Source organism: Syngnathus scovelli, chromosome 6 (assembly GCF_024217435.2).
Source record: "Syngnathus scovelli strain Florida chromosome 6, RoL_Ssco_1.2, whole genome shotgun sequence".
NCBI classification, from domain to species: domain Eukaryota; kingdom Metazoa; phylum Chordata; class Actinopteri; order Syngnathiformes; family Syngnathidae; genus Syngnathus; species Syngnathus scovelli.
The window spans coordinates 10,372,571-10,399,080 of NC_090852.1; the positions used below are offsets into that span (position 1 = coordinate 10,372,571).

The window sequence follows — 26,510 nt, forward strand, 5'->3', positions numbered from 1 at the left end:
ACCTCACTGCATTTTCTGGCAACAAAGTAAAGACAAAAGCCCGTGCCAGTGTGTCAAAACCCAATTGTGTTTATAGCTTTGGCTTCCTGAGTCATCTTGCATGAGGTACAAGTCTTAGATTGGCTCTTTACTTACACTATATTGGGCTGGCGAGCACCTGTGTCTAACAGAAATAGAAGACCAGACCTTGGAGAGGAACACAGTAGTAACCTCAGAACCAACATTGCAACAATATCTCTAAATGAGTCGCAACACAAATCACTAAACGGCTGATAGCTAAGGAGAAATTGATGATCAGGGCGTGCTCTTCTACCCGTAGCCCAGATGGGGAAAGCGATTGACTCTCAGCTACAGAGACTTCTCTGTGCACTTAAAACCTTTTTCTTTCGAGCCAGGAGCACATTCTTTGCCCAACCGAGTCCTTGTTCACATACGAACAAGTGGATCTTGTGGCTCAATCTGTTAAGAGTGTCAAACAATAACAACATTAAATACAGCATGGCCCATATGTACAAGCAGAAATCCATAAAGATTCATATAAAGTAATTTAAAGCGGTTATAGGTGGACACTATCCAGAAGACATTTCCCTCAAGTTTGAATCAACTGTGAACGGATGACTGTGAATGTATAAATTATACGAAAGTACTGTCAGATGCAGAAGGACATATGAGCCACCTATTTAAGGAAAAACACAACTCTTGTGCAATCACATGCACCTTCTGTGGTTGAAAACATCATGCACAATAATTGACATTCCTGTGGTAAACCTTAAAACGTTTCAAACATTTCCTCAACTCATTATTTTTAGAGAATGGCTACACAATGTGACCAACAATAAAGCCCACAAAGGGAAGCAACCAGTCTGTTGTTCCGATGTTGAGGTCTGATACTCTTCTTGCAGCATCCGCAAAACGACCTAATTTTGCCATCATTTTAGCCAACGCTTCAAAAAACAGTCAAACAAGTTGAAGCAAAATGAAAAGCACATTTTCCCCCTCAAATATTTCTCGACAAACTCATTTATTGTTTGCGCCGCTAATCCGCAGTGCTGCCTGATAATGCAAGGTTGGAAGCAGCTCAGGCAAAACATTGTGCACTAATTGGCTAAAGCTAGGAGAAGCACTGTTGATAAGTTCTCCACTGAAGAAAGTGTTTATGAAAAGAGAGCATGTAGGTGGGAAATCAATTGGAGGTCTGCCAACTGTGCCTGAGTCACCACCCATCTTTAATATTTGAAAAGCATAATGGATAGTGTCAGCTCATTCACTGAAGGTTTCCGGAAAGCTCCTTTGGTCCAATGCTTGTCAAAGCTAAATCTTCATTTTTAATTTTAACACAATGTTTTGAATGAGTCTATGGCAATTTTGTGCGCCAATTTTATTTCTGTATATTGGCTTTTTTCTTTCAAACAACACAATAATCATTAGGTGTCCAATTGGTCCAGGAACGTACATGTCCAAATCTTAGAGCATCATCCATTCAAGGATATTTGCATTGATCCACTGGAACCATCATTCAAAGACGCACTCGCGCACAACATTTCATGGCATAGGAGACACAAAAACTACGGGATACAGAGACACGGTGTCTCGGGCTGCTGTCTAGCATCCACGATCAGGCACTGGGAGCACAAAGGACGGGCACGACATGAATGCTGATCTTTGCCTAAAAAGCAGCAACCAACCAGTTTGGCAGAGCAGGATTTAATACTGGCAGTCCAACATTGCATCCCATGGTGCAGTGTTGCCTGGGACACAAAACCTGATTGATTCTCTGACATCCAGCAGGAGTCTTAAATTCACTGCACTCTTTGAAAAAAGAAACATCAGCAAGTAAAAAGTGAAACAGACGTTTAATGCTCAATGACACTTTGATTACTAAAATAAAAATACAAGAATCCACAAACATCTGCATTTATGAGAGCTCTGTTTCAATTCACTTGTTGACCTCTCACACTGTTATTCCAGCTTTTCTGGAATAAAGATAAAGATTAACACTATGCTTTATCACTGTTCAAGGTGAAATTGTAGAAGATAAATCAAAGTTTTCACAGCTAAAGTATGGTTTTAGATGTAGGACCCAATTACATTGGTGTGCTGTGCAGAGCGGAGGAGGGTGATATATACTCTGAATATTGCATCCAATAAATCAGACAACAGGACCATGCGTGGCATTGGCTCTTGTGCAAACAAGCACTCGCATGGACGTTCACACACTCACACACACATTTTCAGTGGCATGCCTGCAGGCCAATCTCACAAACAGCTCCATGTTATTGAACAACTCCTGCACCTCCACTCAGTAAAAAACAGTTTGTTCAAACAGTGAGGAAAAAATACCCGACTGAATATGAACTTTCAGGTCTCACAAAACTCTTGAGTCCATCTCTCAAGTGGATGACCGGAAGTACATTCAAAGATCTATTTAGAAAGGTACTTTTACAATTAGTGTATTAATTCAGATTAGGCTGCAAAGCTAATGCATAGTAAATAAAACCTCTGCCCTGTAAATCAGGCATTATTTGTAACTGTGTACGTCTGTGTGATGGTTTCATTTTCTTCAAGGTCAAACAATTCATCCATCTGTACCGCTTATCTTGTTCAGTGCTGCGGGGAGTTTGGAGCTTATCTAAGATGACTTCAAGCGAAAGGCAGACTACACCGGCGTGGTTGGGCACATATCGAGACGACAACCTCTCGCACTCACATGATCATCTACGCTGCTTGCGTGGAAGTCTGCTATTTGACCATCAGTGATGCTGAATATTGTTCCATTCTTTCTTCCTGGACTGGTCAATCTTTTATTGTTTCGTTTGAGTAGGACCAAAGAAAAATCTCGTGTGAGTAAGCTGCACGACCTTACCATACTCACATCTACAGTACAGTGGACTCTACATACTCGTGGTACAACGAATAATGATTTACAGATTTTTCTTTTTCAAAATATATATATTTTTTTTTTACTTAAATTTTTTTTTCAGGGGGCGGGGCAGGGCAAAAAAGTACAGAACATAAGGCCATGAAAAGTTGCAAGGGTTGATCTGCTTTAATGGATCACCCTCCCTTGATTAATGGGTTTAAATAAAATTTTACTCTACAATTTAAGCATTATGCATTAAATTATTTTGACCAGCACAAACTTGAATTCAAAATAAAAATTAAAAAATAAATTTAGTCCTCAAGATTATACCTTTATCCAGACCTGCTTCATCATTTTAGTGTGTGTGTGCGTGTGTGCGCGTGTGTGTAATCCTACTTACTAAAGAGAAGCATCAACAAAACATGACCTCCTTGACAGAACAAAATCTAATTTCTCAGTCTCAATTAGTCATTTTTAGCATTCAAATAGATATGTGAACCAAATAGGATTCATTAAATAAACCTCACGGCCCAACGTGAAGAGGCTTTTTGTTCCCAATGTCTTCTACTTTTATGTTTCCCCTCAGCCTGACCCATGTCTAATCCTTTGGTAATATTCCAGGCTCGGTTAGACGTACTACTAAACAATCAGCCCTCTCACAACAGGAGGGCTTTTTGTCTTGGTCTGACCTTTTCGGGTGCACGCTAATAAATTTGTTTGATTTGTTCCTCCTCACGTATTTACGCTTGTCTTTCTAATGGCAAGGGACCTCGGTGTAAAGGAAGCATGCACTGCACTGTGGTCAAGGAAATTTTTCCTTACTTGCCCATCACTGCGCTGGTAATGTATTCTGGTTTGACCCAAAAAGGGGTTCAACAAGCAACCCCCACAAGATGGAGGGACAAGCAGAGTGGGATGGAATGTCCATACAAAGAGGCTACAAATAAGTGAATGGATTGTTTAGTCCAGCCTTTTTGTCATCCTTATTCCCAAAGCTTTTACCATAAGGGGACTCAAGGCAGGACTGAAGGATGATCTTAAATCACAGCACATCAGCAAAGCAGCCAGTCTCTTACTGATGTTTATTGTATGGGGGCTTAAGTGCCCAAAGAATCTTTGAGAATGCCAGTTGAGCGTAAAAGAGAAGACATCTTTAGTGCATGCGCCATCTTATATATGTTTGAAACACAGCATTCGGAACACCTGTCATTTTATGAAAATGATTCTCTTCAGTTGAAAGATGAAGAAGCTATCTTAGTGCAGAATAAAATTGGGTGCCTGACTCCGAGCAACGTATGTTTTGGTGAAAATTCTGAAAATTCACGTGCAATCAGACACAAAATATACCGGCAACAACAATGAAATAAAGGCCACCCTAAACAACAACATGGGCTCTTTGGTAAGCACATTCTTCAGCCATCCCACCATGAAGAGCAGATCTCTTTTAGCTTGGCCCTTACCACCACAAGGCTTCCAGCAGAACACAGCGTGAAAGCTTATTTAGTGAAATGGGACACGCATGCATATACAAAGAAGCATCACATTAATGAATGGCAGCATTCAAGGATGCAGCTCTGAGTGATCTCATTAGATACTATCACAACAGGCCAGTGTTCTTGTGTCACTCTAAATCCTGGCTCACTCCGCTAAACATCCCCATTTGGGCTCCACTTCTAGCCCTTAATTGAAGGCACATGTAGCCTGCCCACATACGAGTGTGTGGAGTGTTGCTGATGGAGCTCTTGTCTTCCTTCGGGGCCTTCTATGACAGACTGAACTAATGCAACACTGAGGGCTGATATTGCTGCCTCATTAACTCCCGTTTGCTCCGAGATACGCTGGACTGATTTGAACTGGAGGGCACAATGATAATATGACGTTTATATTTCAAACAGGAATGATGGATCGGTGAGAGATTTCTAATAGGCAAGTATTGGGGTAAGATTGTACCAACACTGAAAGAGGTCTGTCATGAAGAACATTACCGATTCTTGAGGCTATAATAAACTCATTTCGGTTAACTGGAAGCCGTCTGTTAATGCAGAGAAGGTTCTGTCTTCCCACAGGACCAGAATAAACAGGAAATGTACTCAAAACAGATTTTTCATGTTTTAAATGGGTTCCATTTCCCATGGGGGGCTAATTACCATTTTTTGCAAAGAGGACCATTTTTACATGTTGAATCTTACAGCAGCCAAATCACAGCATCTTTTCTAAAGCAAGTGATTGTTCTACATTCACAGGAACTACTGTAGTTGTGGCTAATTGAAGTTGGAAATATCTAACACACTTATCAGACTTGACTGAAAATATGATAATGTAGCATCTTAACGTTATTTAATTCTTGTCCAGGTCAAATAATTTCTCAGAATTGGCACTATGGCGAGTCGGAAGTAGTTCTACACATTTGGGTTTTGGGAAAAGAAAAAGCATTCTAGGGATGAATGAGGATTGTAAAAATTGCGAAGAAGTTAAATCTTATTTGGGAGAATATTGTTAACTAAAATATGATGCCAGGAAACGCTGGTTAAATATTTTGCAAGGCTTAGGCATATGCTAACAGAATAAAATACAGCAGATCTCTAACCTAAAAAGCACATGTACTTGGTTAAAACTATATACCACAGGCAGTGTGATGACCTGGATGTATAAAACAGAAACTCTACAAAAGTATTTTTTTTCACAGCATCTATTAAAGCAAGCCATAGTCTTTATATTCTCCCATACTGTAATTTTGGTTGGCACTAACAACATTAAAGGACCATGTGGTTTAGATGACTTTGTGGACCATTAACCACTGAATGTTATACTTGACTGGTGCATTTCTAAATTCAGATACATCAAACCTTTCTTCACTGTAGTTGAAGAGCAATCAGGCTAGAAATGTCATCACATTTAAATGCATCACTAAAATCTACGACAGTATTCCTCAAGTCTCACTGGTAACATTACACAAATATCATACAAGAATAAAAAAAAGAAAGACAAAGAAAAGGAAAGCTCACATTGTAACGGGAGACTCATGCTATTTTAAATAATGCAAATTCAGATTGTAAAGATCTGTGAATATTAACAAAGGTGAAACATGTACCACATTGAGACAAGCGTGTTGCCTTTATAGCAAAGATGCCGTGACTTTAAAATGACTTAGAATCAAATTATTTCTGTACATAAATGTGAATTCTCTCATTCATTCAACTTCCATACCGCTTATCATGAGGGTTGCGAGCATGCTGGAGCCTATCCCAGCAGTTTTTACTTAATTTAATAATTACCTACATTTATTATATTTTATCCATTGATAATCATGCAAAACTTGCAAAATTAAAATGTCTTAACAATTCCATTCTCTCATTTTTCTGACTTCTTGTTGGTGGCATATTGTAGCTGCTGTAAAGAAAACAGAATTGGTACAGATGCACTAGGCCCCCTAGATAGGAGGACAAAGGCCCCAGCAGAGCTTAGGTTAAGTGAAAGGGCCAAGACAAAAGGCTGAGAAGAAGAGGCCTTTGAGGCAGCTGCATGGAGAATGGCCAGAGCTCAGTCCGGAGCCCAAGCTTCGAGTGCCTGGTCCCAGTGAGAGGCTCGAGCACGACCATGTGTGGTCCATTATCACACCGAGCAAGCCCAGAGCACCACGCCTCTCTGAATTGCAAGATGGATGCCCCCTTTCTGATTGCCCCGAAATCTGGAGAGAACTGCTGGTGAAACAAAAGCGGCCGCTCCATGGGGAGAGTGCCATTGAAAATGTTGCTCAGGACATGTCAGTGTAGCTGCACACGTCTTCACTGGAGGACAATGGCAATGACAGGTGCTGGAGGATGACAAGAGGTTTGAGCCCAATGGTGGATGACACACTGATGGAAAGAAATGGACAGGCAAGGAAATAGCCAGCAGAGCGGCACACACTGTGTGTTTGCATCAAACTATTTCAGATGTTATTGGTTATTGATGGGACATGACAGAGTCTGGTGCAGAAGCGCCGTGAGAGAATGCATCAGGATTTTGTGACTAATTATCTGCTTGGATGCTCGACTCACACCCGCATTCAAAGTGCTTTAACAAACATGCCAATATTTCCAGAGCTCTCGCTCAAGCAGAACCACTTGTCATAACAAAAGAATAAAGTAGTGACGCATCCTTCCGTTTGTCGTTCCTCTTCATCTGATATGACTGAGAACACTGCAGCATTCTGTAGCAGGAAACAGATGGAGCTGTGTCCTTCATCAGATGAAAAAGCAATGGGGGTGGGAGGAGGATGGATACATCAGGCCCTTATTGGCAGTTTCTCCAAACAACCAATGTCACAGCCTCGGCCGCACTCTGAGCTGTTTTCAGGTCAGCTGCCAAAAGGGGGCAGGGAGTCTGCATCATCTCAGGAAACCTTTCCTTAAGGAATTGAGGTCACCAGAGAAGAGTGGCTGACCTCCACAATGCTCAAGGATCAGACAGCAAGACGGAACGGAAGGAGGAAGAAGGAACTTTGTCATCTCTGTCATCTCTTTGGTTGACCATTGACGCTTACAAAAGTATTTGTATTCAACACCCAACAATCCATGGAGATAAGTCTCAGTGGTTGCGTGCCGCTGATGACATTAATCAGACAGTCCAAGTACAATCCCTGACCTGTTTGTCCAGCAGGTTATATCACACAACTGTCACTATGCATCAGTCAACACTGAGCGCATATACAAGGACATGCATGTCTTGAGCCTCAAGCAGCTCCTTTTAGTCCACCCCAAATGTCTAAGGGAAGATTTCTATTCAGTGTTTGTATGCAATAAGGGGAAAGAGGCGCATATAAGGTTGAGAAATCATAAAATGTTATACAAGACAAGGCTAAAATAACAAACATTGATTTGTGTGACCGCCTATCTCAGCACAGAGTGAAAAAAAATGAGCGTGAAAAATGACTGACTGACAGTGAATCGTCAGCCAAACCATGCGTTCACATGTGAGTAACAAGATCGACAATTCACCAGACGGCTGATCCTGTAGAGTTCAGATGGCAGGGACACTCAAGATGCTCCTGGAAGCTTTTTTGGAGTCGTTTGCACACAAAAGCCACAAAGAAGACATGTGCATCCAAAAATGCATCCAAAAATTCACTTCATCAAATTCCTGGGGTATGTGTTTCAAAATGTTTCCCCTGTTTGGAGGTAAATCTTTTCTTTCCCTCTCGCTTGGTTTATTGGAAAAATGTTACATTTACTAGGACTTCATTCAAAATTCAATCCAGAAAATAAATAAATAGATAAATAAATCAGCCATTTTCCTAACTTAAAAACAAATGCCAATATAAAATAAAAAACGGGGTTATAAACACATTCCTGTGTTATGAAATAAATGTTTTGTTTTGGGATACCGTTCACAAAATCAGTCACTTAATCGTAATCAAAACAATTGGTATTGGTCACAACAATGACAACAGTGAGGTTAACAATTCTAGTCACCATTTCATTTTTTTTTTTTTTTATCATTTTTTTTTTTTCTCCAAACAGCTTTGCACCACATACTCATTAGTGAAAAAGCCAGATATGGTATAAAGTAATACATCCCAGCTGTATTCGGTCCACGATGCTCAAACAAACTGTACTGGCAGATAAAGCTTATAAAAATATCATTTGGGAGGTAGAGTTCGCTCTCAAAACATTTATCTGAGTCAAACATTTGTTTATGTACACTGTGTGTTGCTGGATGTAAATGAGTAGAATGTCCTTCGCATCCTTATTTTTTCACTCTGCAACACCTATGTTTCAAGTGTAACCCTACGGCATTTGCGGAGTATTAATAAATCAAGACAAAATCACCTACGCTGCTGCTTTTAGATGTTTTCTACACTTTGGGGAATCATTTGTTATTACAGGTGGCCCTTACAAGCACTGTTCCTTCTCAAGTATCTCAAATAAAATATTCAAATACTCTTGTGAGCTTTTTCTTGTCTTTGCACTATGCAGAAACGATGGGGAAAAATGTGGCTTGAGCTGCAAACAATGGAGAGACTTTTTGAAACAATGGACGGAAGATATAAGGTTGAACGTTAATGCACAGAAGCAGATTAGTCTATTTGGGCCATAATCCCTTTGCAGACGAGAACAGATTTATGGGTCATCATGAAGGGGGTGGGTGGCTGTTCTGTGTTTACCACAGCCATAGGTTAGGGCACTCTGGGACGCTTCAAGCGATCAAGCCAGCCCTCAGTCAGGTTTATGACCACCCACCCACCCACACATGCCCTTCAGGAACAATCTACTGCACCGTGACCTGTAAACCTCAAACTCATCTATTTACAAATCTTATTTGACTGGGAATCAGTTAAAACTGTTGTGGAGGAGGGGTTATTATTTAATGAGCTTAATGTATTACAACAGTATGTGGATTAAGATGTGGCTAGGAAAATAAGGGGGCACTGTATTGTGACTTAATCACCATAACAGAAGAATTGTTTTCTCATTAAGGTAAAATCAGAACTCAACCATGGATTTCCTGAAGTGCTTTTCCTCACGAGGACTTCAACCTAAACTTTGGGGAAAACTGTTAAAAATTCAATCCAATTTGGAGTGGAAATCATCATCATTAGAGTGATGTTGTTCATATCGCAAAGAACTTCAGTGTACCACTCAAGATGTTCAGATAGCATCAAAGCCTCCACTAAATGCAGTAACAGGCTCCATATTCCAGCGTGGGTGGCAGTAATGCACTCCAAAAGTTGCTTGCCAGCCCGCAATAAATGACAAAAGAAGATGACTCCGGCCTGACTTCTTGGCATATTACAATGAAAAAAATTCTAGCCGTCCAGTATGTACAAAGCTTGCCCACACACCCCGGTTTAACATAGATACATTAGCATACAATTCCTCCCAACGCCTGGTAGATGGAATGCTCATTAGGCAGAAAACTTTGGTCTGCCTTGGAGCTGCTTCTATCAAACGCTCTGCATTTTCCTGGAAGAATATGGCTATAAAGCATTCTTTCCTGGGAAGTCAGATGATCTTAAATTTTAAGAATCATTATCAAGCATTTTGGGTTTCAGCTCGAGGGGCTCCAGCATAACAACCAGATTATCTCATCGGGGAGTTAAGTATTTACTAAACATTCATTAGTTTCATGCATAATACACAAGTGTGTCAAAGCATGTGGAAAAAAAATGATGAGCAATTCTTTGTGTGGGCCCAATCACTGACATAATTTTGTGTTTTTTCATTTTGTGACTGTGTTAATCTGTGTTCGCTCCTTGCTTTCTGAGGTTTGCCTTCCACATTTTATATCTGAAGCCAAAATCATGATGACTAACCAAACTCCGGAGCATTTGATACAGGCTATGTTGAGCACAAAATAAATGATTTCAGCTCTGCATTTAAAAAAAACATCAATTTGCATTCACAGTTGGTGAAAGGGTTCATACCCAAATGGCGGTGGCAGAAACTACAACGTAAAATCCCTCTGGCTTTTACAAATGTCAGAATTTGGCTCACAAAAAGCAGTAGATTCTATTGAGATAATGTTTAAAATTTCAGCTTGTTTTACTGAGTGTTTCCGTTCATTACTTGCTGCAAACCAACTCGAATGTGTCAGCCCAGAAAAGTGAAAAGCGCACTCAGCAGGAACCAGTGCTAGACAAAACAGCATTAAGTACTGGGGTTGCTTGACAGGACAGAAATTCCCTTTGTCAAATCAATTTACAAAGCAGCAGGTAAAATGTCATTGAGAAAAAAGAAAATACTTACAGGAAGTACACACATAATGCTTCCAGCAAACAAAATGTAAATTTGCATTTGTGTCCTGTATTTACAGAGTAAATAAACATAGAGCAAGAAAAGACAACCGATTTACAATGGGCCTGATTAAAGATTTGTGCATGAAGAAATAAACAATTGATTGCTCAAGCAAACATGGAAGCTGTTCTACTAATGAGGTGCATTTTGGATTGTGTCTGCCAAATTGGCACATGGTTAAATTGCCAGTGACAAAACTCCCTTCCAATGTGCATTTTCGTTTCTTCTTGGTTATTTAAATCCACTATAGCAATGGTGTTGACTCTCTTAGAACAGTTTTTCAGGTACGCTAACTCCAGTTTTAAAAATAAAATATGCAGTGATGAATTATTGTAGTGTCATTTTTTCCATCCATTTATCAATTTCCCAGCTGTCATTGGAAGAGATGGGGGGGGGGGGGGGGGGGTTAGTATGGGACTCATTGAGAAATAATTATTTTCCATCAAATCATGTGTGCCACAATTATTAGCCCCTGATGTATGGGGGTTGATCATTCAATGAGAAGACCTTGATTTTGTCTGGTGAACCATGCCTACAATTTTCAGTATGAGAGTGTGATACCGCAATATAAATTTAGGTCATAACGCTCTTAATGCATCTTATCCAATGATTATGGAGGGTGCACTGCGTGGGCAATTTAGATTCTTCAATTAACCCAAGATTATTTTAAGAGGCATTATAATTGTGAACATGGGAAACTGTTATTCAGTATAGAATAATGTTTAGAATATCCATCCATCCATCCATTTTCTGAACCGCTTAGTCCCCACGGGGGTCGCGGGCGTGCTGGAGCCTATCCCAGCCGTCATCGGGCAGTAGGCGGGGGACACCCTGAACTGGTTGCCAGCCAATCGCAGGGCACACAGAGACAGACAACCAATCGCACTCACACTCACACTCACACCTAGGGACAATTTGGAATGTGCCTACCAAGCATGTTTTTGGAATGTGGGAGGAAACCGGAGTGCCCGGAGAAAACCTACGCGGGCACGGGGAGAACATGCAAACTCCACACAGGGAGGGCCGGAGGTGGAATCGAACCCGCACCCTCCTAACTGTGAGGCGGACGTGCTACCCAGTGCGCCACCGAGCCGCTGTTTAGAATATATTATATTATATTATACGGTGTTATATTATATTATGTTATATTGTGTTATATTATATTATATTATATTATATTATATTATATTATATTATACAATTAACCCAAGATTATTTTAAGAGACATTATAATTGTGAATATGGGAAATTGTTATTCAGTATAGTATAATATTTAGAATATATTATGTAAGTACCTTTTGGTAAGGTGACAACAGGTTAGTAATAACATCACTAGTTAAAACAGATATAGAGAGATTGTCCCTGCTATTTTACCTCAACTCATTTCATTTTGCATTTTGATTTGGAAATAGCTTCCCGAAGCATTAACAGACAATTAGCAATTTTTAGTTTAGTACTATTTTCTAAAAATAAAAATAATAGAAAGAGTTCCAAGCAGTAACTTTGATGATTGTCATTTGAGTGAACCATAAGCACAGGAATGTAACATTACTATGAGATATGGCACATTGTCAAAATTACATTGAGTTCTATTACTTTGAAAATCTCTCATGATTATTCCAATCTGTCTTTGTAGAGCTGTGTAGGTGTTTTAACATTCAGCGTCAAGTAGAGAATAGGAGTGCCGTCCTCAACATAGAACCGATTCAGACCTTCACATTCACAGATGCGCTTAATTGCCCACCCAGCGTGATTAATAATGACACAGGAGACCATGCACTCACTGCAGAGCATATTAAAAGAGAAGGAAATATAGGGAGCGGTCATGTAAAACACAGCTGTGTGCAGTTGTGAACAAAGTACTGTGTGTTTCATCATACAAACCTGCCTGCACGTCAGATCCCTGATAGCAAAGTTCAGAGGAGGTTGGACTTTCTCAGAAGGAAGATTTACAGGGTTGTTTGAAATAGAGTAAGCCGCTGAATTAAGAACGGGAGGAAAGATTTATTTTAGCCTCTTTCCAAAAGACCCATAGGAACCTTAGATTGATTTTTGGCAATATAGCGGACATACTTCAGTTTTATCTCCGATTTATGGCTCTGGGATGCAGTCATGCATTTCTTTTTTTATGACTATGACTTTTTGCTAGCACCACTTTCAGCCTTGCTAGAGTAGTCAGGATGGCAATGGTCAGTCAGTCGACTAATTGCGCTGTGATTGTAAAATCCTAGGTGAATGATATAACAATAGATAATATACCACACGGTTTAAGTGGAGTTTTTTTTTTTTTTGAGGTATAGCAATGAGTATAAAAAGTTGAACTAAACTGAAAAATTCCTTCCTTTGGGGAGACTCAGTACGACCGGAGGTTCATTCCCGGAAGACTAGACGCCTGTGTATTGTGGAAAATTATCTTAAGTGAAAAACAATTGCTTTACAATCACACACTAACATCCCCCCCCTAAAAGTCCGCCAATTAATTTCCACATAATTGATTGGTACTAGTTTATTTTATGAATCCGGCCCATCAATACTGCAAAGACTTAGTGTGAATTATCTTTGTTTTCTTGCACATACCTACATATAGATAAGTTACAGGTCATCACTATCATCAGGAGATTGCTTCACCGCTGACTTCCAGTATAATGTTTGCAACGTTTTAACAGTGCTTTGCTCTACTCTTTCCTATTTTTTTTTCCGTCTACAATTGACCCAGTGATTTTACAAAGTCACATGATGATTTATGGCGAGCATACAGCCCATCTGCATTACACTGATAATGCAGTATCTGGAAGAACTACAGGAGTTTCTTGTGAAAGGATTCTTTGAAGGGCCACAGTGCAAGTGGAGCTCATATCTGCAACAATTAAGGTAAATACATTTTGCGCAACTTTGCCAACTCCTGCTCTACCTTCTCAGCTGCATTGTAAAAGAAAAAATGGTGAAAAACACAGTACAGTGCTCGGGATCTTCAAAAACAGGTGATTTTTTTTAATAATTCAATTAAAATGTACTGATAAAAAAACAAACAATTATAACAGGATTAAATTAAAAAGGTGAATATAACTAGACTGCGCTTTGTCGACTGTTAATAAAAGACGCAAAACCTACAAGAGGCTTAAGGTGATCCTATTCGTTTTTATGATGTGCTAAGTGTGTTATTACTTTTTCAAATCGCCCCGTCCTTCCTAAAGGAAAAAAAGAAATCTCTCGAACCCACCAAATTACTTTTGTATGGGTTTTATGACCTGAAAAGTGCAATTGACCTACCCCCACACTTCTTGGCGAAGAGAATCTGAGTTTGAAGGCACCACTGCCAAATATTGCACTGCACGGTGGGATTAGGTCCATGTAAACAGATTAATGAAATCCTTTGCCATGCTTCAAAGTCACAGTCCCCCATCTAGAGAGGCTACTGTGCAGCATGGCCACTCCATTAGTCTTCTGTGGTTGTATTATTTATGCAGAAGGAACAAATTATTTAGGTTTGCCCGAAGCTTGGTCCATATTTTTTTAAACATTTATGTAATATGCAGTCAGAATAGCACATTAAACTTGATATCTTTAATAGTGTTTAGGTAAAATCTGGAAAGCTTGAATCACAATCCTGTGACGTCTCTAATCTGTTGTTGTGACATCCGTAAGAAATGAGAACCTTTGTATGAATTTGCGTCCCAATATTAGAGGGAATTAAAAGGTTAGTAAAGTGACCCAATGTCAAATCTAGTTTGTTGTCACATTCCAGTTGTTACGGAGAGGCTGGACTGACATTTACAAAAAGACATGGTGGTGTGATATGATATAGCCCATAGCTATGAGTATTGATTGGTCATCATTCCTCCTTCTCTTACAAAGGCCTTGGGACTGTACATGTCATTTCCTTTTATTTCATCACACCAATGAGCGAGCTAACAAATACATTACCAGCTGCTTGTTGGTATGGTCATTTTACAGTCCTTGGAGGTTGTCCAATACTCACGGTTGAAATAATGTTTTGACTTATTATTCAGTATCAGTATTCATCCATATTTTCAAAATGTTAAAACTGTGAGATGCTGATTAATCACATTAATAACTGTGCAACTAGGCATAAGCATCTTTCCAATAAAGGACTATTTAATATGTATCTCGATACAAGGGGTACGATACATTTGATTCAGTGGGCTCATGAGTCAATTCTATAGGGTATAGCTGTACCTTGAGTCAAATTTGTTAATATGAAACAAAATTTGAAAGCTCCCTAAAGCCCAAACTATTCCAGTTAATTAAATTCAAAGATAAAATAAATCACCAGCAAAACAAATTCTATTTACATGGATTTACACCTGCTGTGCATCTCATAAAAGGCAATTTGATACGTATCATGATATATGGGGTGTGATACTATTCAATGAAGGTACATTTTATAAGGTAATGATCTGATTCGATTTGGTTGAATCAAAACCAATTTACAGATACAAATCAGTTTTAGTTACCCCCCTATGTGCAACACAATTTATGTGTTTTGACAGAAAACAGGTAGTTGGCACATTTATAGCACATAGGATTTGTTTTCTACATTGGCGATTGCTCTCAGACTGCAAAGGAAGCTCAACGTCAAACAAAACAACAAAATCAAGTTTGCTTTCTATAAGCACCATGAAGTACAAATACGTACATCCATCACACATGCAACAAGTATTCAAATCCTTTGTACAACAGAAGAAACACCAGCATGGCATCTACTGAACAAGCAACAATGAGTCTTGATCAAACAAGCACCACACATGAGCAACTGTTCACAATGGAGCTACAGTTCCAACCCAGGCTGACACTACTCATTAAAATGCAAGCACGTCTATGCTTATAAATCCTGTCAACATGTAGTCCACAATACAACAGTGTTTACTTGTTCCACCTTATCAAGAATGGTGGTGGTGCCAATGGATTATATGTACTGCTAGGCATTTTATTTATATTAATCCATTTTAAAGGGAACAACCCAAGATAATTATTAGACATAATTGTCGACCTTTTCTTTTCTAATGGTTATTATGAACAATCTGTTTAGATAAAAGAAGATGAACTGTAAGAAATAAGGTGGGACAGAAGTAGTAGTGGAAGTAGAGGTTGATGCAGAAAATGACCTGGATGACTGTTGGCAGTGGTAGAAGTTGCCGGCGATTACTACTGCCTGCTACAGGTAAGGTACAGTACATATCAAACACACAAAAAGAGTCATTTGTAATATACAGTAAAATATGTATTCAAAAAAAGAAAAGAGTTTCAATGCAAAGTAATACAATCACTAATAGGAAAGCAGTAATTTATATTTTAAAGGTTGTGAAGCGACAATCTACATACCATCATCCTCATTCCCCCAGTGCATTTATTCTTACATTGAATTAGCTCTAAGCTCTATTTATTTTAAGAGTAATGTTGAAATTATAGTAATGTGGTTTTGAATGATAGTTTGATGTTTATTTAGGGTTTGATCTATTTAAAAAAGAAAACCTACATTAATTCCATTCTACCTGTATTCAATGCAATTGACCAGCAGGTTATTAGCACATGTGAATTTCCCATAACTATAGAAATCATACTTTTTTCTAACATTGTTGAGAATGCAATGCTCTGCAAAAAATGATGGCTGTGTGTGAATTAGGATACTCTAATGGGGGTGAAAAGGTTTGTGATGGAAATTTACCGGAGCAGGCTTTTGCTGACTATTGAGTAACAAGGTTATTTCGCACACTATGTTCCAGGGAACTGTAAACAATTGTATGTTATGGTCACAAGTCTCCTATAAGTGCCGACACAGCCACTCTGTTAATAAGACAATCATATTGCGGCACCTCAGGTGCTGCACCAACATCTTTTTTTACACTCTAACTCAAATTCTAGTGTTGTACAAAATATTAGTTAAATAATGATACATTTTATTTGTAATGCGCTAAATAAATACTGGTTTAGACAGGAGGCACCGTTTGTTTGCCTATCAAACTGTTTTGGGTGGTAAGACCGTTTTACTAGAACTAGGCAGATTCTAACCAAATTTAATTGTGAGATATGAGATGATTGAAGAAGTAATTATAAGTTGCCCTAATGATCTATGAAAGTTGTGTTAAAACATTATAAAGTGAGCAGTAAATTGATTTGCAGATCCATTACATATGATACGAATGTCTTGTTGGTTCTACCAGCTGTGATTTAAACCACATCACTTATTACCTTCTTTTGTCTTACATAGTATTGCCTATACTAATGACTGGCGTGACTTGTGAAAATCTAGTGAAATTGCACAGTATTCCCTTGTGTAAGTACTTATTATAGCGCCTACTAATGCACAAATACAAATGTGCTCTTCTGCAAAATACCCTTCAGAATATTTTTCTTCCCATTTAGATTGCCGCACCATTGTAAGATTGAATTCATTAGTAGGCTGTATCACAGTGACAAGAACAAATAGAGGGAATCCTAATAAGGGCAAGTCATATCAATTGTCACATGGAAAAATGTGGCAGCTTATTATTTGGTAGAAAACAAATCAATAAATCCTCAATGACCAGCCGCTGATGTATGTTAGCCTCAAGGAGGATGAATAATAACAGCTGAAAGACATTCTATTCAGGATGTGAGGCCAGTGGAGATCTATTACTTCCAAACAAGAGAGGTGTGTCTCAAGGGAGTCTACACAGAAGGTACCTGCCGCCATCAATTGGCGTGTGACAGAATCATCAACGGTGTCAGTCAAGAGAAATTATGGCCTTAATTTGCAAATGGCCCAAATGACCACTCGATATTAGAAGCTAGTTTAACTGAATGAATTGTTCTCTGTGTGATAATCATTTACTTGCGATCCAATCCTTTTGTTTTATAAGAAAAGCAATTTAATCTTATCTTGACCACGAAACTTAAACACTCAAAGAAACATCCTTGAATCAACATTCTTGTGATAGCAAGAAACATAACTAGTGTGTGATGCTGCTCAAAGTACGGGTCAGGATCACTGCAGTCTGAAAGTAAACCAAGGCCACGAGTCTTCCAGCAGCTTCCTAATTAAAACAGAAGCTGAAGCTGATGTTTCCACCATGTGCTTATGGGTCTACTGTGCATGCTGGATATTTTAAGAGGTGCCACCTGGGGCAACCGGTGAGGTTTAAGGCCTTCCAAACATCACTTTAGGTTGGTGGCGTAAGCCTTTTAGCAGAAGGGAGTTCACATTCGGGGTAGGTTGAGATAAACGACAGCCACAACCACACATGTGAATTCAACTTCTCGCACCCTTTCACTTTGGTCCATCCATACTCACAATCACTTTCTCAAAGGCATGTTTTCCTGCGAACCCTCCAATTAGAAACTTATTTTGGGGATTCGAGAATCCTCATTATTCTGTCAAAACCATTCTCTCTAACTTCTTAGACTTAAGGGGCCGGTAGAGGAATAACAGTCATTTTCTCGTTAGCCGTTCCTTGTCAAATCTAAATAAACTCACACAAATTGTGTGTGTCCATCTCGGTAGCCGGGAGGAAGTGCTCACTTGGAGGAATAGCTGCAGGGGAAATTGACATGCGGAGGTCAGTGATGAAGAGAAACACCACGGCCGGAGACTCTTGGGGTCAGTGCTCAGCCAAAATAAACCTGTGAAAGCAGCCCTGTAAACCATCAAGAATCCATCAATCTGCCTCCTCTGTGATTTTATTCCCAATGACAGTGCGCAAGCAAGAGAGTGAGTGAGAAATTTGGCTACATCTGTGAAATACAATACAAACTGGAGTGGATTTACCATCTGGAGAGATTTTACACTCATCTGCCTCATGAGAACTTGACAACTTATGCCCGAAATCTATCTACAGCAGAGCTGATAAGAAATCAAAATAATCTGCTACAATATGAATTATCTGACAGGAAAGGAATTCAAATGTATCCTAAAAGATGGAAATATTTAAAATAGGTCCTCAGCGTTCAGTGGAAAACAAAAGTCTTGTTGTTGGTCAAAAGCAGCCTGTGTATCAGCAGTAACTAATAAATACACGTAAAAATTTATATCAAGCATGTCCATGTTGGGAAAAGCCCTCTGAGGAGAAATGTGGGTTAGATGCACTTCATGTGCGAAAAACAAACAATTTTATTAATTGTACTAAGTTCATTTTGCACATTGCACACATTTTACTCAATGAAGTGAATCTTGCAAAACCTCGATATCTTGTTTCCAATATCACAACTGCATCATCTTTGCAGCTACAAAAGAATGCCACCCAAACTAGCAAGATGAACTGCTGGCATACACACAAGGTGGGAAAGAATGACTCTTTTGTTAACGTACTTAACAGTGAATGTTCTACTACATCTCTATGTCTAGTTTAAAAAAAAAAAAAAAAATCAGAGCATGCATCTCAAGTTCATTAAATTGGTGAAGATTTAGTCCGCAAAGCTATTGCATTTCTGTTCCATTTAAACTGATAACTTTGAAATCTTTCTTCCGTCCAATGACCAATATTTAATTGGCTCATACTTTGAGTCCTCCTGAGGGAATAACAGGAACAACGCACAACCCTTTCCTCTGACAATAGACAAAGGCGTCACAACTGAACTGGCCAACCAAATGAAACAAGCCACTGACTGCTCTTTGTTTGAGTGGTAGGCCACCACGAAGGAGAGGATCATTGAAGCCTTCTTGCTTCTTTATAGAAAAGGGGCAATCTATAGCATCTTATTTAGATTTGGTGGTGGCAAACAAGTTTGGGTTTTTGACAGCTCAGGGATCTCTGCTTACACTGTGTGCCCCACTCACCCCCAGTCTTGTTAATCCTATTAATATGAAGCGGGCCAAGAGCCTGAGAGTGGCCACAACTTAAAAGCCATCAGAGTGCATTAGCATTGGAAACGCAAACCCAAGTCTAGACCGAATAAGCATTTGGACCCAGGAGTCAAATCACTGGAGGTCTCATGATAGCAGAATAACCTATAGACAGTATTTACCAATCAAGGCTCCCTAAGGGAATGCAGCGTTGATGCAACAGATGTACCACGTTATTGGATCTAAATCCCACTAATCTCATTTTGTTGGTCTAAGAGCACATTAGAGCCGTCATTTTCACACACTGTATTCCTTGGCAGCATGATGGCTTTTCTCACTTTATTGAGCAGCCGCTATGGATGTCCGCTCTGCTCTACTGACCATGTGAAGGATTTACTTGTTGGATGATCTAGTCTAGCGTTGCATTTTGTTCCCATTTAAGGCGATTATTATCACTGTGTGCAAAACTGTACATGTGCGCTTCTACTTGTACAACCACATGATGTACTTGGAGGGATAATCTGTTGTCTTTTAATTAAAACACATGGCAGAGAGACTCAAGAATACTCAAAGCGGACTAGGGCTGACATGTTGCACCGTGCAGTCAAGTTGATCTTTTATGCTTCAATCCACCAACAGGCACGTTCATCACAGTTCTACATAAGGCTTCCCGCTGCACACCAGTCAAGTTATTAAAAAGCATCTGATTTATGCAGCTTATTCTGGCTTGGCTTAAGCACAGCGAGGGATTCGAAGATACGACAGGCTTGGCGGCGGCCCATGAGCAGCTTTCAGATACATAGGAGGTCGTGCGCCACCAATGTGGTACATCACAAATAACCAGTTGAAGTACATAAGAACTCCTTACAACCACCAAGAGATGTTTATTTTCACGCAGCAGCAGACCGCCACTTGCTCTGGTTACAAAAAACAAAAAAAGGAGAGAGAGGGCTTGATGGGGTATCCTCAGGTTCTTACAACAATATGTGATTAGTAAGTCTACATCATGTTGTGTCTGTATAAATTTCTCAAGAGTCTAGACACCATCTGGACCTAAAGGAAACAAGCATCCACTGGTGTCAAGAGATCATGTCATGTCATGTCATCTTGTCAAAAATATTTAGGGCTATTAAGAATGTGGAAAAGCTACGAAGATTTAGATGCTAAACATTAACCTCTTGCTGTTAAGTCACAAAATAGTTTTCAGATGTGACTTGGGTGATTTATACAGCAACTGATAGATGGTAGAAATACAGTCAAACTAATCATATCCTATTTGATTTCATTCTTAACAGAACATCTTTCCATCCCTTTATATTTGTTGCTCCTTGTATTTGCAATTAATACTTTAAAAAGCATCTTCTTTTGCACATAAGAGTACTTTTTAGTTTTTTTACTTTCAAATCACAAAAACACATATTTCACATAAATTATGGCCAAATGTGTTTTTATTGTTAACCATTGCAATCAAGAAAGGTCATAAAACTGAGTTTTCTTATGTAATTTTGGTAGGAGTGTGTGCAGTCATGCACAAGTTTGTGCAAATCCACCCTATTTTAGGTTTATGGAAAAAGCTTTGTTTTTCTATAATGAACTTTATGAAAATAGGCCCCAACCATAATCCCCTAACCGCTACTAAATTATGGCAAAGCAGGGCATTTTAATGAGAAAAAAATATAGAGGAGCATGTCCAAAGCATTACTGTGGTCTGACTACCATGTCTGTAAATTGATGTCGGGAGTATCTTTAGGACGCATGCACAGAAAGTAGCCAGGTTCAATGATGTTCATCCTATGCAAATAATTTATATATGTTTTTATCCATTCCACTAAATTATGTTCTGATGAAAAAGAAAGAAAGGACCATTGTATAGTCGGTGCATTCCTATTGACCTGTCTATGAACCCACTCCATGTAAAATGCCAAATGCAATAACATAGGTCATTGGGTGGTAAACAACCCACAAATATATGGATGGAAATTCCCCTGGTTATAAGTAAATAATTAGATTTTTTTCTGCTATTTACGGAGAGGGTTCAAAAGAACCATTTTTTTACCGTAGTGACAAATTGGTTGGAAAACGAAGCTTAGGAAAACGGAGCTGCAATCTATTTGCGGTCATAGTCTGAGTGAATCTTTCCAGGCTGATGTATGGAAAGATGATCACACCAGCAGTATCATCATATCATACAATTAACTATTTCTGTGAAATGATTAGACCACACAAGAGGTACTTAGCATTTTTGTAATTATAAGGCAATTTGAAAGGAAATTTGTGTGGAAAAAAACTCTTGACTGCGTTTGACTTTTGGTAAGGCCTATTACCCTCATCTGAGCCCAAACACAGAAGTAATCCTGTGATCTGCCACGCGTTCACACTGGCCTAAGTGAATATAACAATAGCATGAGCAGTTGCGGAGCCAATTATCCATCAAATTTCTGTATTCAAATAGATTTCATTGTGAGAAATTGGTCACAGTTACATTGAAAATGCATTTGCGATCACAACTGCATGAGATCTGACATCCGAGACTTGCGATGTCTCTATCCTGGCAGGAAAATAATTAAAGCTACCGCAGATCTTTTGCTTCCTTTTCATTCACCTCAAACCCTTGCCTTTAAGCTGCAGAAGGGACTGAAACCACACTGGACCATCTGCAGACAGACGCTGGTTGATGAAGCCAGAGGCCTGAAGGCTTTGGGCTACTCAGATGGATGCTTAGCAGACATGCAAGTGTGAGAGAGGAAGACACAGAGAGCGAGAGAGATGCAAGCACGGCAGTAATTACAGGGAGGAGAAGGAGAGAGAGAGAGAGAGAAATCCAGACCTGGTAAAATGAGGCGATGCTCAGACTGCTGGGTTGCCGCCCTTGGGCCCTCAACAGAACCACAACCCTAACCAGTCCATACTTCATATAGAGTTACCGACCACTGCCGTGACACGGGGGGCCAAGAAAGCAACAGCAAAGGATGCAGACAAGTGTTTGGGGGATTTTGTCTATTTCTAGATGCATTGTGGAGCAGAAGAACTCCACAAATAAAACATTTATGCTGAAAATGGACTCCACGAAGCAACTCAGAGTTCATTGAGAAAAAAAAGAGAATCAGATGGCGAAATAAATAAACTAGTGGAGTGGTTACTGTCCAAATCTTCTCTGTGTTAGTTGGCACCACCAATTGCAAGCATAATTGGAATTTCTGGTTCTTCCCAACCTGACTAATAACACCATCACAGTGCCGTACAACTGTCATACCACGAGACATGACAACCCTGACAAACAACCTGAATGCCTTTGGTTTCAATCACTCTCTTTAAATTCTGCCATTACTAAAGAGTAATAAATTTGAAAGTCAAAAACTCATTTTGCATTCTAGTGCTAATCTGATGATGTTACACAATTCTCAGGTGTCTTGTATAGGTATAATGTGTTATTTGCTAAAAATATAGTCACAAAAACACAACCCGAACGTTGATCAGAAATTGAGCAAAGCCAGTGCACTGACTACCTAGCCAAAGGCAATGTAAGTGCTGGCTGGTTCTTCATTGAGGATTACTATATCAAAGTATTCGTATTTAATTCTCCTCAGTGCAAATGTATTAATGGTGATATTCAAAATCTGCACAACCTGCCGTACAATTCTATCTTCTCCACGTTGACAGCTACATTATCAAATCATATCAGGCTTCTCCTCACACACGTACACCGTTAGCAAGTTATATCACCGTATGGGTCTGGGATACTTTTTACTTGGATAAATTAGATATCTCAGACTCAGCTGCCTCCCCTCACTACTTTCTCACAACCAGCGGAGCCTGAGGGGACAGGAGACTGCTGCTAATTACAAGCCAGAGCGCAACATGTGCTGTTTTAAACACAGATAGTGCTGGCTGGCTGATAGATAGCAAGCAAAGAAAAACCTGTCAAATGTCAGAACATATTGAATAATATATTGAAAAATACTTGGCTGGGATTGCGGGGTTTGTGTCAGAAGCCCCTACTCGGTTGGATCACAGCTCAGGTGGCAATAAATAACATCTCTCCACGGACTAATCACGACTTGGCATGCTCTTACACTAAAACTTTGAAGGCTTTTGGAGCTCTCCGGTAGTCACCTTTCTCTCTATGTTACCACTGTTTGACGGCTTTATGGACATTCAACATCTGTCTTGAACAGGACAGCCGGATCCGCCTATGAAGTCCAGAATGCAAACACACTACAGGGAAAGAAAAACTGCACAAACAGAATAAGGTGCCTTGGGATTTTTTTTTTTTTCTTGTTGCAGGAAGCGCTGTACATACAGAGCAGTTAGCAGAGTTGTAAAAGGAAACACGGTAGTCGTCAATGTGGAGGGCGTTAAAGTCCAGCCTATTTCATGGAGCGTTGTCATCTGGCTGTATTGGAATAGTCATGGAATACATGTCAAAAATACACACAGTGTTGTTGAAACTTTCTGAGCTACTGTAGATTAAGAAAGGGAGCTTACCTCTAAAATTGTATTTTGTATGTGTTTTAGGATAGTGATCTATCAGCATGACATATTTTGGCTTGCAAAAGTGCTCCAAATCTATCAGACAGTGAGGGCATTTCCTCATTGGGTCACCCCAAATATTTTTAACTGGATTTCTGTCTCCATGTGGCTGGGCCAATCCTTAAATTACATTTTCTGCCCCTTTCTTTTGTCTTTTCCTTTTTTTTTCATTTTCACTTTTGTATGCTTGGTAATCATTCTATTTTCAATTGAAATGCATTCAACCACTCATTTTCTAGGACTTATTCTGTTTTGCAGGTGAGATGGAGCCAACCCCAGCAGACATTTGGGCAAGCATTTTTACAGGAATGTTTTCACTTTAATGTCCCGTGTGTGCTAGATCAAACTAATAAGAAACCTTTATATAATTAATCACATTATGTGAGCAATTAAAAAGCTGTTTTTTAAAGCAAAGAGAACTAAGTGGAAAAGCGAGTGACCTACATCACAGTGTGGATGAGGAATAAATGAGCCCGAGGCAGTGACATTCACTCAGCCATCAAATATCAAATGGTGCTCTTCCCCCCAAAAATGATGGTTTCCAGTGAAGAGTGACAAGCCAGTCCATTTTAAGTTGATGGGGCTTATATAAAAGTTCTAGCAGACTGCACATTTGGACAGTATGCAACTTGTTCTGGGGAATGATTTCTTCACCAGAGATCGATTATTTCCACTAAGGAAATTTGGGAGCAATTCTGCTCTGTGGAGAATGCAGTTCAGAATATACAGCATCATGCACTTTACTATCCTCCAATTTAATTGATTAATGAGAAGAGGCGGTGTATAGTATGAGTGGCATATGCCCACGCAAAGTACCTGTCATCGTAGCAGAAATCTGCTCCCAGAGTGTTGACATATAGGACCAGAGCCACGGCGCTGCACAGCAATTCTGCAAACATTTCTCTTCGTCTGGGACGCACGCGTGACGTTGGTCCAACAATACAACTTCAAAAAAAAAACGCGTGCAAAATCCCAAAATGCGTGTTTCCTCACAGCCGCCGTCTTTGTCAGGATGTGTGCGCGAAAACAAGTCCGGTTGCCCCCATCCTCGCTTCAAGTGCACAAAGTGGACGCTCTGCGGGTCGCGGCGTGTCTAACCCATGTTGGCTGAGAGGCGGGGAGCTCTTTATCCAGCTGGAGGTTAGCCAAGGAGAGGGAAGGAATATTGCACACCAGCAATGTTTAGTCAACGTGTGACGACGCCACGGTTTCACACGCCTTCCCTTCCACAAGCGGATCCGCACTCTGATGCTGAGCGACAGCGGCTTGGAAGCCGCTGACCGCAAAGTTAGCAGTAGTGGCAGGAGCAAGTTCTGTTTGTACTTTCAAAATAAATGTAAAAAGTCAGAACTTACCCCTGACGAACCTTATTGCAGGAAAAAGAATTAGAAAGCTCTGAACAAGTACATAAATGTGTAGGATTTGTATTGGCAGTCCTTACGAACTATTTTATTTTATAACCGTTACTGACTAGAATAAAGGTTGCTCAAACCCTTTTGTGCATTTTTACGTTGACACATTTTAACATTGAGATTGTTTGCTTCTAAATAGCAATCATCGCTCAAAACTTTTCTACCTACGGAGAGCCTCAAAAGAACAACTTTGGGAGTCTTCATAGTCATGGGTGCTGAAAACTGGAAACAATTTTTTTCCCTAAATTTTGCTTGTGCGTCTTATTATCAGGTGAGGCTAATAGTCCAGAAATTACGGTAACTCAAAATGAACACAGTCATTTGCTTACTCAGAACAAACCCTGATGAAAAATCAACATGTTCGCAAACACTCATAAACCTTCACCGTTCAGTGGGATATGGGCCTTAGTTAGTTAGTTAGTTAGTTAGTTAGTTAGTTAGTTAGTTAGTTAGTTAGTTAGTTAGTTAGTTAGTTAGTTAGTTAAAGAATACTCTGTATGTATTTTGGTATACTTGTGCTATACCATAAATGCCTACCTACTGATTCTGTAAAATGTAATTTATTTATTTGTTTTTTTAAAGAACCTTGGTAACCAAGTTTTACAGTGATGTCTTAGTGCCACACAAGGGAAAAATCCACCACCGTGTAAAATATATGCATGTGCTGGAAATTGAGGGTGAGAGAGACAGAGAGAGCAAGACAGACAGACAGACAGACAGACAGAAACAGAGAAAGGCCTTTAGTTTGCATGCGAGAAGAAGACCTCCCTGAATGTCTTTGGACCGTGGATGGTTTGGAGGAATTACAGGGACACTGCATTGGCAGAAAAATAATTGCTGGTTTGGGATAATGTCCGAGGAGGAAAATCACATCCTTGTGGAAAAGATGAAGACTAAACGTGAGAGTGGTAAAACAGAGAAGTGGTGCTTAAAGCTGGCTTTGGCTTTTCACAGAGCCAAGAGGCTTTATCTAGCTGTGGTTATTTAGGAAGAGTCAGGGGAGTATGAAACAAATGAAACAATGAGAGTGATATTATGAGCAGATTGTGATAAACCTGATTTTGGGGGTGTGTTTCTAATACATTATAATCACTTTGGGAAAAATGGTGGTTACGTGGTAGCATTACCAGTGAAAAACACACACACACACATAC

At 39.6% G+C, this 26,510-nt stretch overlaps 1 protein-coding gene across 1 annotated transcript in view; it reads right to left on the bottom strand.

Annotated features, from left to right (window-relative positions):
- The window catches only part of tmtc2b (transmembrane O-mannosyltransferase targeting cadherins 2b), a 63,636-nt gene extending 38,421 nt beyond the window's left edge, over positions 1-25,215 (bottom strand). Inside the window, exon 1 of the mRNA XM_049722780.2 lies at positions 24,761-25,215. Coding sequence (XP_049578737.1) covers positions 24,761-24,843 — 83 coding nt within the window. The 5' untranslated portion in view covers positions 24,844-25,215. The remainder of the gene's footprint in view (positions 1-24,760) is intronic.
- Between the last annotated feature and the right edge of the window lie 1,295 nt (positions 25,216-26,510).